Source organism: Juglans microcarpa x Juglans regia, chromosome 7S (genome assembly GCF_004785595.1).
Source record: "Juglans microcarpa x Juglans regia isolate MS1-56 chromosome 7S, Jm3101_v1.0, whole genome shotgun sequence".
Classification (NCBI taxonomy): Eukaryota; Viridiplantae; Streptophyta; class Magnoliopsida; order Fagales; family Juglandaceae; genus Juglans; species Juglans microcarpa x Juglans regia.
Window position 1 is genome coordinate 5756212 of NC_054607.1, and position 14274 is coordinate 5770485.

A 14274-nucleotide genomic window follows, 5' to 3' on the forward strand; every position below is an offset into this window, starting at 1 on the left:
TTTTTATCTAAGAACATTTAATTTGAATTAAGCGGTTATTAGATAATATCTTAGATAAGTCATGAGAGTGTGCATTTGAAGTTCAAGGAGTCTGAAATTATCCAGTTGAATGGAAACTATGTTTGATGAGAAGACTCAGCGCCAGGTGTCAATAGAATCGTCAGCAGAATCGTTTCCCAGCAGAGTCCTTCTGTCGGCAGAGTCCTACTGCAGATCAAATTCCTACCAGACTCATTCCGTCAGTAGAGTCCTATTGTAGATCAAACTCCTATAAGATTTGTTCCGTCGGCAGAGTCCTACTGCAGATCAAACTCCTACTACAATTGGAATTGATTTTAGATTGTTTATTTAAGAGATCTTATTGGTTAGGATCTGTAGATATTCAGATCTACATATTTTTTAGAGCACTTTCAAGTGCATATTTTGGTGAGAAAATTTCTTAGAGAATTTTCATACTGTTTCTCTCAAAGAGTGGTACTTGAGTGTGAGAAAACTCTTTTAGTGTTTTATCTCTCTTTTTTAGTGCATGCGTACTCTGTGTCGGAGTGAAGGTGATCGAATTCAGCCACTGAAGTTCCAGGAGAGAAGTCAATATTTGAAGATCATCAGAGGTTCTGGCTGCTACTGCAATAGAAGACAAATGGGTCATTTGTCTGGTCAAGTAAGAGTGTCAATTGATAAAAATTTTGTAATTGAACTTTATTTGTAATTAATTTTCAAATAATAAAACTGACTTTTCTGAGTTTGGTTGCCCCGTAGGATTTTACCTTTAAAGTGTTTTTTAAAAGATTTCCCTTTGATACTAATCTTAGTGTTGTGCGCTTCGTTTATTTTATATTATTGCTTAATTAATAAATTAATTGCATGCTTGACGACTAACCAATGTGTTGAATGAATTGGTAGATATTTCCTGCATTACAAGAGTACTTGGGTAATTTCAATATTAATGTCACGTGGCAGTCCTTGATTGTCTAACACATGGCATCACTATGCCACATCAGCAATCCAAGACTGACATGTGGCAATCTCTCCTTGATTTATTTATTTATTTATTTATTTTACGTGAGATTGACTAAAGTGTTAATTGAGAGTTTTTAGAAGTTCAGGTATCAATTTTGCTAAATTTAAAAATTTAGATCTTGATTTGTTAAAATACAAGAAACCTAGGTACTAACTTAGCAAACATTAATTTATAAGAGAAATTTAAGAATTAAATTTCTAATAAATCAAATTATGTCATGTCAGCAATTTAAAGAGTGTGCCCTCTAAGCCGGCCGCTTGTGAGCATAAGTGTTTTTTTCAAGAATATGAGATTCTCATGTTTAGTTTATTCTTAGGCACTGTATATAAATTATATATGCTTTCCAAATATCTTTATATTTCTCTCTTAAAATGCATCAAACCGTATGATAATTTTTTTTTTTTAAAAAAAAACATACCTAAAATCACAAGAAACATTTTATAATGTTTTATAGAAGAAGAAATATACAGAATCTATGGTTTTTCTTAGCTGCGTTTAGATGTTAAGTTGAGTTGAGTTCTTTATGTATAGTAGTGAATTGAGATGGTGGAGTGAGTTTTGTGGGGTCCACCTAAGATGAGTTTAAATGTATTTGGATGTGATTATGAGTTTTGATGTATTTATAAGAAATTGAAAAATGTTGTGGGTTCTGCATGTAAATAAGTATTTAATTGAAAAATGTCTCGCGTGTAATGAGGTTTTGAGTTGAGATGAGTTCAGTAATTTGAGAGTTGTGTGTTCGGATATTAGACTCAGTTTAAAATTAGACTGAACTGAGTTGATCTCATTGAATCTAACAACCAAACGGGGCTTAGTGTCTGAAAATAAAAATTGTATATACTATTTTCTTTATTTTTATTTTTATATATAACTAAATAAAACTTGTTTAATTCTGATATTTCTTGTGCAATACATGAATACTTCTTCACTTTTATATAGATGTTTTATGAATAATAATAATAATAATAAAAACAGCAAAGAAGAACGAAATTAATAGGCTTTAATCAAGCAAAACATGATACACTAGACAATTATAGACTGAATATCATATCTAAGAGGAAAAATATAGAACCAGGATTAAAAGAAAGGCACTCAAAACTAGAGCGAGGAAGCATATATATGCTTTTAGAATACAGCCTGAAATCCTCCTTTGGAAATTTTAAATATAAATATATATATATATATATATATATATGGACATTTTAGTCTTATTTTAATAAATTATTTGGCGCCCATAAGACGTGAAGAAGAATATTAACAATATAATATAAATAATTAAATATATTATTTCCTTAAATTTGCAGGACAACTTATCATTTCACAATTATTAATTATTTGTAAAAGCTCATCCATATATAATGTTTACCCTGGATTTCTAATTTATATATATCACGATCGAGCCTTTGATGAGTATAATGCTGCATATAAAGCCGAAATGCAGTAGATCATCACCTGATATGGGACCCATATTAGTCAGCAATCGATCATATATGTTTGAACCTTATGAGATTTAGGGACAGCCATTGCAGGCTAGCTTTTTGGTCTTTAGCTGTTGGAAGGAGACTGCCAGGGAATTTCCAAGTTTACAGAGGAAAAAAGTAAAAAACATTCTAGCAAGGAACCACAGCCATTGCATCGGGGGTTTTTTTTTTTTTTTTTTCATGTCAATTTCGTTGTGGTTTCCATATAGGTTTTTGGCAATATGATTTTGTTCTCAGGTAATAAAAATGCTAATAAACAATATTAATTAAAATCTAACCAAATTAGGAGGAACATTTTAAAAAAATTATATTCAACTAATATTTTGATGAGAAAATATAAGGAGATGTCTTAAAGAAAAGGGTCCAGATGTTACTGCAGATAATATAATAATGAGTTATTTTATTCTCAAGTAGGTTTGTACAACATACCATTTATGTCACTTAAATGATAGAAACTGATTTGTAAGACTCAAATTTTAAAACTTATTAATTTCAAATCAAAGTATAACATTTGGACGTTGGATCATATTGAATAATTGAGATTAACTCAATTTAATCTAATTTTAAGCTGAGTCTAATATCCAAACACTCAACTTCTAAATCACTAAATATCTCTCAACTCAAAACTTTTTTACACATGAGACCTTTCAACTTCTCATAAATACATCTAAATTCATCTTAATATCCAAACACATTTAAACTCATATTAGGTGGGCCCTACAAAACTCATTCCACCATCTCAACTCACTACTATTCATAAATAACTCAATTCATCTCAATTAACTCAACATCCAAACAGGCCTTAATTAATACTTTTCTAGGTGTGTTATTAATTATGTGGATTAAGAAAATCTATCTAATGATATAAAATAAAAGGATTTATCTCCCCAACCCACTAATTAATTATCAATGTTTACAAAAATAATTAATAAAAATTAGATTGTCAAGTTTAGATTTAGATTTCTTAAAATTTTTGATCCAAATTTCAAAGTCTTTATATATTTATCTTTCTTTATTAGAAATAAACACATGTTAGCACACACACGTATTAATACATGATAGGTTAACAAGATTAGTTGATTAGTTTTTGGTTTTCTTTGTAAGTCTAGAGCTCTATAAATAGCAGAGTTCATTTTTTCTCTGTAACTGGTTGAATATATTACATTTATTAGAAATAAAGAGTTTTCCTTATACTCTAATTGTAACATGGTATCAGATTAGGTTTTTCCCTACAAAATGGCCTTTTATTCATTATCCTCCACGTTCGACGACTTAGCCATTCCATTTTTTTTTTTACAAAATGGAGATTCTCCTAGCACAAATCTTATAACTCACATCCTCACGAGAGATAACTACTACACATGGCGACACTCAATGCAACTAGCTCTTGCTACTAAAAACAAGCTAGGGTTTGTGAATGGTATAATTTTGGAACCAGGTGATGAATCATGCTCTTCTTATGCTGCTTGGTATGGATGCAATATCATGATTAATGGTCTGAACACTGCAAGAGAAATATGGCAAGAATTGCAAGTTTCTTTCACATAGAGCAATGGTCATAGAATTTTTCAATTGGAGAATGATCTTTTGTCTCTTACTCAAGGAAGTTCATCTGTTAGTAATTTCTACATTCGGTTCAAAGGTTTATGAGATAAGCTACATGCATACGGTCTACTTCCAAATTGCAGTTGTAGTGCTCAACAAATTTCCTTGGAGCATTTCCAACAAAGGCATGTTATACAGTTCCTCATGAGACTTAATGAAAATTTTTTCTCAAGTAAGGGGACAGATTCTTCTCATGGATCTTTTACCCTCAATTGCAAAAATTCACTCTTTGGTTGTTCAAGATGAAAAACAAAGAGAAGTTGGTGCCTCGGTCGTAGTACCTAATGACCTAATGTTCAAACAACAGCTTTTCTCAGTAAAAGAACAAATGCTCCAAGGGTAGATGCTCCAAGATTTGTTAATTCCAAGCAACAACAATACAAAAAGTATCATCCAGTATGTTCTCATTGTGGACTCAATAATCACACAGTTGAGAAATGCTATAAATTACATGGTTTTCCTCTAGGGTACAGATCCAAAGATAAGCTTTTGGCTGCAAATCAAGTGTCTGGCTAGCTTGCAAGTACACCTCTTGACAATAATTTGCCTATGACTTTTTCCTATGAACAATATCAGCAAATCTTGAACTTGTTGAACTCACAAAATAAATATGAAGACAGTTCGTCAAATCACAAAGCAACCATGGTCTTGCCTTATTCTGCTGATAATGTGCCTTCTGCATCAGGTTTTTCTTACTCAGTTTTTTCTTCCAATAATCTTTTTATTCAAGATTTATCTCGCTCATGGATCATTGATACATGAGCTACTGATCATATAGTGCATTCTTTAGATCTCTTTACTACTATTACTTCTATTCTTCACACTTAAGTAAAACTTCTCAATGACACAATTGTTGCTGTTACTCATCTTAGTAATATTTGATTATCAGATTCCTTGATATTGATAAATGTACTTTGTGTACCTTCTTTTTTGTACAATTTACTATCTGTTGGCAAACTTACATCTAATTAGAAATGTGCAATTGTCTTTTTACCTGATTTATGTTTTATTCAGGACCTTGTGGCATGGAAGATGATTGGGACGGGTAGAAGATGTGAAGGATTATATATTTTGCAACAGCCACTTGTTTGTGGACCATCAAAACCATCCATGAGTATTATCAATTCCATTTCTGTAAATACTGTAAATTTTTTCAAATTTGGCCTTTGGCATTGTCGCTTGGGTCACCCTTCTTTACCAAGAATGTCTCTTATTTCTCAAACATTTCTAATAATTTCCTTTCTAAATTCTCATACATTTCCTTGTACTATCTGTCCTATGGCAAAACAGAAAAGATTACCCTTTTCTCATAGTTTTAGTGTTTCAAACTTATCTTCTCAATTAGTTCATTGTGATGTTTGGAGTCCTTTTAATATCTCAACTTTTAATGGTTTCAAATATTTTTTTTAACTCTGGTTGATGATCATTCGAGATGCACATGGGTTTATTTGATGAAATCAAAACCTAATGTTAAGCATATTTTTACATCATTTTACAACATGATAGAAATACAGTTTAAAACCAAAATCCAATCTATTAGAAGTGACAATGGTTCAGAATTTTTTATGATTGATTTCCTCTCTTCAGAAAGCATTCTTCACCAAATTTCTTGTGTTAATACACCATAATAAAATGTTGTAGCTAAAAGGAAGCATCAACATCTTTCAAATGTAGCTAGGGCACTTAGGTTTCAATATAATGTTCCTCTACATTTTTTTTAAGAAGAGAACAGTATCCCAATTTTATTGATAGTCCTCACTTATGGCGGAGGAAAATCGTGGTTACATCTTGACACCTGAGGGTTATACATATTCAAAACTAACTAGAAAACCAAACCCAGGCATCCAAACTAAGTAAACACTATACCGTGCATCAGAACAAAAGTAGCAAACTAACAAAAGTATCCAAAGTAACAAAATAACAAAAGCAACAAATGATAAAGATAAACAAAAACAAAATTAAAAGTCCAAAAAACACAAACATGTAACCAACCTGTTATTTCTGATGGAGAACGTGTAAACCAGCTTTATCCATACAAACAGCTCCCAGAATTTCTTTCAGTAAGTTGTGAGTGGACTAAAAAAAAGCCTCATTTCCACTTGAACCTAATTTGGCAAGTCTGTCAGCTATGTGATTCGTTTCTCGATAAGAGTGGGAGATCCATATCACAATCGAGCTTGCCATCATTTTAGCTTGTTGCCAATAAGCCTGACTCCTCCACGGGACAGGCCCACCTTTATCCCACCTTTGAGTCACAAGTTTAGAATTAGTTTCTACTTCAATATGAGTTATATTCATCTGTGCACTAATGATCAGCCCATCCGAAAACACTCAAATCTCAGTAATATTATTTGAGCTAATGCCATAATGTTTGGTAAAATCACAAATCATATGACCCTTCATATCTCTAAGAATTCCTCCACCTTTGCTTCTTCTTGGGTTCCCGATGCTACTACCATCCATATTCAATTTCATAAAGTTCTGTGTAGGCCGCATCCTTTGCCGAAATTGAACTTTCTTTTTCCTGACAAGCATAGACCGTAAGCCGAGTTGCTGTAAGATAGCACTATCTGAAGCCTTGATGAACTTTTTATTCGATTTAGTATATAAGACTTGAGCAAGGAAGTGTTTGATTTTATTGTATACTTGTTCCTCTGAGATCACAGTTCCCTCCATGCGGGCTTTGCATTTGAAAATCCAGAGAAACCAACTGATAATAAACGGTACAATACCAATCACCACATTGATATGAGAAACTGCTTGAGCCGTAGATAACCATTGGTGTATTCCCCCTCCCCCCCCCCCCCCCTCCGCACAAGCAGGCCCAATATTCAACCCCAATATTCTACATTTTTCTTTCAGTTGATTCTTCATTACACATTAAAGTCTTTACTGATTCTGATTGGGCAAGCTGCCCAGATTCCAGAAGATCAATTTCTGGGTATTAGGTGTTCATTGGTAATTTTTTAATTTCATGGAAGTCCAAAAAATAACAAACAATTTCTCACTCTTCTTATAAGTCATTCTTTAATTTTTCAGCAGAAACAGAGTATAGATCAATGCCTGCTGCTGTATGTGAAGTTACTTGAATTTTGTCTTTGTTTAAAGTGTTACATCAGGATCATTCTCATGCTGCCCTATTATTTTGTGATAACCAAGCTACCCTACACATTGCAACTAATCCAGTATTTCATGACCGTACTAAAAACATAGAATTGGATTGTCATTTGATTCAAAAAAAAATTCAATCTAGTTTATTGCACACTTTTCATGTATCTTCACAAAATCAGATTGCTGACATTCTCATTAAGCCTTTAGGCTCGTCCTTGTTTACTTATTTGCTTTCCAAGATGGTATATATGATTTATATACTCCATCTTGAAGGGGACTATTAGAAATAAACACATGTCAGCCCACATACATGTTAATACATGATAAGTTAGCAAGATTAGTTGATTAGTTCTTGGTTTTCTTTGTAAGTCTGGAACTCTATAAATAGCATAGTTCATTTCTTCTCTGTAACTTGTTGAACAGATTACGCTTATCAGAAATAAAGAGTTTTCCTTCTTCTCGAATTGTAACATTCTTTTGTTCTCGATCTCAAAGTTCTAATAAGAACTTTAAGGAATCTAAATCTAGCTATTACTTCCAGTATCCCTTAATTATATTACAATTTGTAACTTATGTACTTGCACAAATCTTGTGTAGAAGTATATATATTCGTTAATTATTTGTGTCTATTAATAATTCTTTTATATTTTTGCCTACATTTTAACCATAAGTTTTTTGCATTCTTCATTCACGTGGATAAGGAGCTTTCACCAGGTGATCAATTCTTGCAAGAGTGTCAATGGAGAAAAAAGCATCAAGTTTAAATATAATGTTTTTATTTAGAGAATATTACAACACTAAGAAATCACACAAAATTAAATCTACAAATTAACATTATTTGTTAGATCTATTTTACAATCTAATGTAACACATCATATCAAACCACATTAATTTATGAATTTACTTTTATGAAATCTTTTAAGACTAAAATATTTTTCTTTTATTTATGCATTTTAAAATTAAGTATTTAAATAGTTCACGTGGTTTGCCTTTTAAATAAATCAGTCCCTATCAATTAAATCTATCTAATAAACTTTTTATGCTTTCAATATTGATGAAATTTGTGCTTCCAATAAAATATCCTTAATAATTCATTAATATGAATGTCAACACCAAATTAATAATTAGATGGTACATGTTATCTAAAATCTAAAAATTTAATAATCATTAAAGAAAAGATAGATAATTAATGTCAACCTTGGGTCGTCACCTAATAGCTCAGTCTGTGTCATAACCAAGGTTTTGAATACCGTACCGGCCAGCCGGTATTTACCATGCCGGAACAATAACTGGCACAGAGAGATATGTGTTTCGTACCGGGTTAAATACCGGTCATTTCGATGCGTTTCGGTCAATACTGGCCAGTTTTCAGTATACCGGTAGAAATTTTATATTTTTGTATTTTCAGTGTATTTTCATAATCTTCACTTTAATTCTCACATCTGAAGACTATTTTCTTAACTTTTTTTAATCCCCTTTTCTCAAGAACTGAAAATCAAATCCCTACTCTAATTTTCGTGATAAAGATGAGTGATTATTTTTTTTAATAGTTTGATTGAAAACTTAGAAGTATTATTGAGTTTTATAAATATGTGTTTTAACTTTTTAAGACTTGCATTGATGTTATTTTGGAATGTAATTTATACATATATAATTAATTTATCTATATATCGACTATCCCAAAATAGTACTGGTTTTGAAATATTTCATTTCAATGCGTTAACTGAAACGGTATTCAAAGCTTTGGTCACAACCCTGTTAGATGCTTGGGTCTCTATGATCTATCCCTTTCCTTCTTTAAGTTGTTTTTCAAATGATATTTTTAGAATTTTTTAATTGTTTAGATTTCACATGTCATCCAATTTTTGATGTTACATTTAATTTTAATTGAGTATTGAAGGTATTTCAATGGAATGACTGTTAAAAATTATATATGGATAAAATGTTCAAAATTAGAGTATAGGGACTAATAATTTGTCCAAAAGTTAGGCTGCGTTTGGATGTCGAGATGATATATGAATAGTAGTATTTTGTGGGTCTTATTGAGATGTATTTGAAATAGGTTGAGATATGTGTTTAAATGTATGAAATAGCTAAGTTAAAATGGGTTTCACAATTTTATGAAAAGTTGAAAAAATAGTGAGCCTCGTCAACGATTGGTTTGATATGAGTTTGTGTTTCAAAAATAGCATTAGACTACTTTTAAAGTTTAATCCTATATATCATAGACGTTTGAACTCAAGATAGGCAATAATATTCCCTGAATTGAATGGTCTAATTCTAGAGTAAGATAAATATATCATTTGAGTTATAAACACCTACCCGCATCGTGAACATTTTTTTTTTTTTTTTTTTGAAATGAAGCTTTAACTTTATTGCTATGAAAAACTCTATACCAGAGTAGCAATACAATTTGGGATTTTCTCAAGCTCAATAAGTACATCATCTATATTAAGAGCATTCTTAACTAGACAATGAGCCACCTAGTTGGTGGCCCTCTTGGTGTGATTCATTGCCCAGTACTCAGAACTTGCTAGGGCTCTTGTTCACATCTGATTTTATCAAATCAGATTAACCGCAATGTTCTCCATTCCAATCAGTAGCGGAACTTAATAGGGGCAGGGGGCCATGGCCCCCCACCCAAAGTTTGGAAAATATATATATATATATATATATATATATATTAGTTTTTTATAATTTAATAGGATGATATTAATTTATCTTGTGTTGGCCCCTCTCTAAAAAATTATCTTGACCCCCCTTTTATAAAATTATTTTGTTCTTATAGATTAATTACTTATAAGTCTAATTTAAAAAAAAATTAATCTAATTTAAAAATATAATAAATAAAATATATTTCACATAAAATAAAATGATCTAATAATAATATGATCACACGTTTTTGCTATATATAAAAATTATAAAAAAAACAAATTTGATGGTTTATAGCCTACAATTCTGCAGACTCTAGCCTCTCTTTCCATTTTCCTAAGCACTACAAGTCTACGTAATTATGCTACTGTAGTCTGCCATTGCAACTCTCCATTTTCCAAAACCTCTTTTTGACTCTTTTCAATATTTCCATCGTCCATTGTCACCATTGCATTGATTGAGTTGGTGAAGTCCCAAGTTGAACTCTGAATACTCTTACTGAGTCATTTCCTTTCAATTTTCATCCATTGATGAGTGCTTCTTCGACAATCGACAACGACGCCTTGTCCTACTCTCAGTCTCTCCCACTCCCTCTCTGAGTCTCTAGAGTAGTCTCCTTCAGGCTTCAAGGTATTCTTCTCTATTGACATTTGACAACTCTACTCCGACTCAATCTCAATAGACTCAATTCAAAGTGTTTAAGTGATATATGATTTATGATATATCCCTTGTTTCAAACTTATGTTTCACTATGTTAAATCAATGCCATATTTCATTTTTGTTTATGGTTCTATTTAGTTTTTGCACTCTTCGATTAGTTTGATAGTCTGAGTCTCTATGTTCAAGTATATTGTATATTATACACGGTTTGATTTTTGTTGATTTCTCATGTTTTACTTTTGATAGATTATGTGTACTGATTTAAATTGCTTGATTTTAAATTTGATTTTAAATTCAGGTTAATGAATGATGTCTAAATTAAAAAATATCGACTCATTCTTTAAAAGAAAAGAAGTTGATATTTCAGAAAATTCTTCAAAAATTCCAAGGATTGAATCTGAGGAAAATCCTGATCTTAACTCTCCAATTTTGGAGTCTGAAGAGATTCAGTTTACATTGTCAACACTTGATTCTAAAGAGATAAATATATATTCTCTATAACGAAATATAGGATTACGTCCTCCTATGTGGGACTATTCAGTCAATCAACGTGATGAAATAAGAAGAGCTTGCTTGAAAATGGGTCTATATCAAATACGTCTATTAAAATATCCATTTTCTGGTTCTGAAAAGCATCCTCGTCGCTTTCAAGCTTCTTGGTTTGTACAATTTGCATCTTGGCTAGAGTATTCTCCATCAAAAGATGCTGCATATTGTTTACCTTGTTATCTTTTTACAATGAAAGTATCTCAACGTTCTGGATGGGATGTATTTACTATCAAAGGATTTAGAAATTGGAAGAAGATTAATGATGGAAAACATTGTGCCTTGTTGAATCATATTGGGGAGAATCCTTGCTCTTGTCATAAGAATGCTGAGAAATTTTGTGAGAATTTATTAAAACAATCACACCATATTGATAAAGTAATGAATGCACAAAGCTCCGAATAAATTCTCAACAATTGACTCCGAGTAAAAACATCTATTGATGTTGTTCGATGGCTTGAATTTCAAGAATGTGCCTTTAGAGGTCATGATGAGACCCCTGAGTCAAAAAATCGAGGTAATTTCCTTGAGATGCTTAAACTCTTGGCTTCGTATAATGACAAGGTTGGAAAACATATTTTAGAAAATACTCATAAATCCTCAAAGTATACTTCAGCGAAAATTCAAAAAGAGATTTTGGAAGTTCTTGCAAAAAAAGTGCGAAATAAAATTCGTGAAGATGTTGGAAATTCTAAATTTTGTATTATTGTTGATGAGGCACGAGATGAGTCTAAGAGGGAGCAAATGTCTATAATCTTGAGATTTGTTGATGATGATGGTTTTATTCAAGAACGATTTTTTGATCTTGTACATGTTAAAGATACATCAGCATTGACTCTAAAGAATGAAATATCTGCAGTTATTTCTCATCATTGTCTTGATATTCCAAAATATTCGTGGGCAAGGATATGATGGTGCTAGCAATATGCGTGGTGAATGGAAAGGATTGCAAGCATTATTTCTTAAAGATTGCCCATATGCATACTATGTTCATTGTTTTGCTCACCGATTACAGTTAGCATTAGTTGTTGTATCTAGAGAGGTAGTTTATGTTTATGAGTTCTTCTCAAATTTGAATTTCATTATCAATGTGGTGGGCGCTTCATATAAACGTCATGATGAACTACAAGCTGCTCAGGCAACACAAATTGCACATATGATAGCTATTGATGAACTTGAAAGTGGAAAATGAGCTAATCAAATTGGCACTATCAAACGAGCCGGTGATTCTTGTTGGGGTTCTCTTTTTTATTCTATTTGCAGTCTACTACGAATGTTTGGAGCCACTTGCTCGGTGCTTGAAAACATAATAAAAGAAGGATTCACTTACTCTCAACGCGGGGATGCAAATGCTACTTATAAAATGATTACATCATTCCAATTTATATTTATTTTGTATTTAATGAAGGAAATCATGGGTATTACTGATATTCTTTGTCAAGTTTTGCAGCAAAAATCTCAATACATCTTGAATGCCATGAATATGGTTTCTACTACAAAAGGACTCATCCAAAAGTTAAGAAATGAAGGTTGGGAAAATTTGATTGAGAATGTTGTCTCTTTCTCCAAGAAATTTGATATTGACATTCCAGAATTGAGCTCTCGTTATGTCCAAGGTCGTGGTCATCATCAACAAGATTATATTACGATAGAGCATCATTATCATTTTGAAATATTTAATGCTACTATAGACTTTCAAATGCAAGAGCTTGACAGTAGGTTTGGTGAAGGAGCGACAAAACTATTAACCCTTAGCTCAGTTTTGGATCCAAATGATGCTTATAAATCCTTTAATATTGATGATATCTTTCATCTTGTGGAAGAGTATTATCTTCTGGATTTTTCTGAGAATGAGAAAATTAATTTAAGATTTCAATTGAAGCATTTTGAAGTTGATGTGCTTACTAATCCGAAGTTTCAGAATTTGTCATCCATTACAGATTTATGTCGAAGATTGGTAGAGACAGAGAAATCAAAAGCATACTATCTTATTGATAGATTGATTCGTCTTGTTTTGACTCTTCCAGTATCTACAGCGACCAATGAACAAGCATTTTCAGCTATGAAGATTGTTAAAACAAGACTTCGCAACAAAATTGAAAATGAGTTTTTAGCAAATAATTTAGTTGTTTATATTGAAAGAGAAATAGTTAAGAATTTTGATTTAGATTCAATTCTTGATGATTTTGTTTCTTTAAAAGAATGCAGGTTACAATTTTAGACACTATGTTTCTTTTGTTTGATATATTTATATGAGCGTCTTTATGTTATTTCAATGATATATTATTCTTGACACATGATACTTTTTTAATACATAGGTTATATTAAACGTATTTTATTTTTATTTTAGATTTTACTATCTGATTGCTCTATACTGCAGAAAAAATTGTATAGAAATAAAATAAAAAAAAATCTTATTATACTTTTAGCTTTACTTAGCCCCCCTAAAACAAATTCCTGATTCCGTCACTGATTTCCATTGATCTCGTTGACAACATTAAGTACATCTCTCTCAAGAATTATATATCTTGTTTAGACCAATATCTGAATCTAGTAAGACAAAATGAAGAGCTGCATACACCTCTGCTTAATACTATATCTATCTCTCTGTATTAAACCATTTATTTCGATAAAAGAAATTAGATAAGACGTGAATTAGTTTTGCAGGATACTTTTCTGGTACTCTATGAAGTGAGGTCGGTACCCTAGCTATCAAGTGAGGTCCCTTCTGCCAAATAAAACTCAACCGCATGTAATAGTCGATACAGCTCCAACATATATAGTTCTTAGATAAAAAAAGCGAGTCCTAGCAGTAGTACTCATGAAGCATCTCTAAAAAGGGTTTGAGAGAAATGGACAAAGTTTATCAATTATCAGGTACTGGTCCCTGGCCTCTATTCCAACATGGTAAACATATCTAAAAGGCTTCGAGTGACATGATCATGGATATAGAGAGTATTGATTAGTTAGAATCGAGTACATGCTACTTTGAAGCAACCACACATGCATTGTAGCTAGCAAAGCTCAAATATACATGCATATACATATATACATGCATATACATATATATACTATAAAAAAAAAATGAGTATTATGACGGATTATTTACGATGAAAATAGATTTATTTTAACAAGAAATAGTCATTTTCGTAAGAAATAACTAATACATATAAGCAGTTTTTTTTTTTTTTTTTTTTT

At 31.5% G+C, this 14274-nt stretch overlaps 1 protein-coding gene and 1 pseudogene across 1 annotated transcript; both read left to right on the top strand.

Moving 5' to 3' along the window:
- The first annotated feature begins 11109 nt into the window (after positions 1–11109).
- On the top strand, positions 11110–12268 carry LOC121240753 (annotated as a pseudogene).
- Positions 12269–12349: 81 nt separating this feature from the next.
- On the top strand, positions 12350–13297 carry LOC121240754. Its single transcript, XM_041138294.1, has one exon. The coding sequence runs from the start codon at positions 12350–12352 to the stop codon at positions 13295–13297; it is 948 nt and encodes a 315-aa protein (XP_040994228.1).
- The last annotated feature ends 977 nt before the right edge of the window (positions 13298–14274 follow it).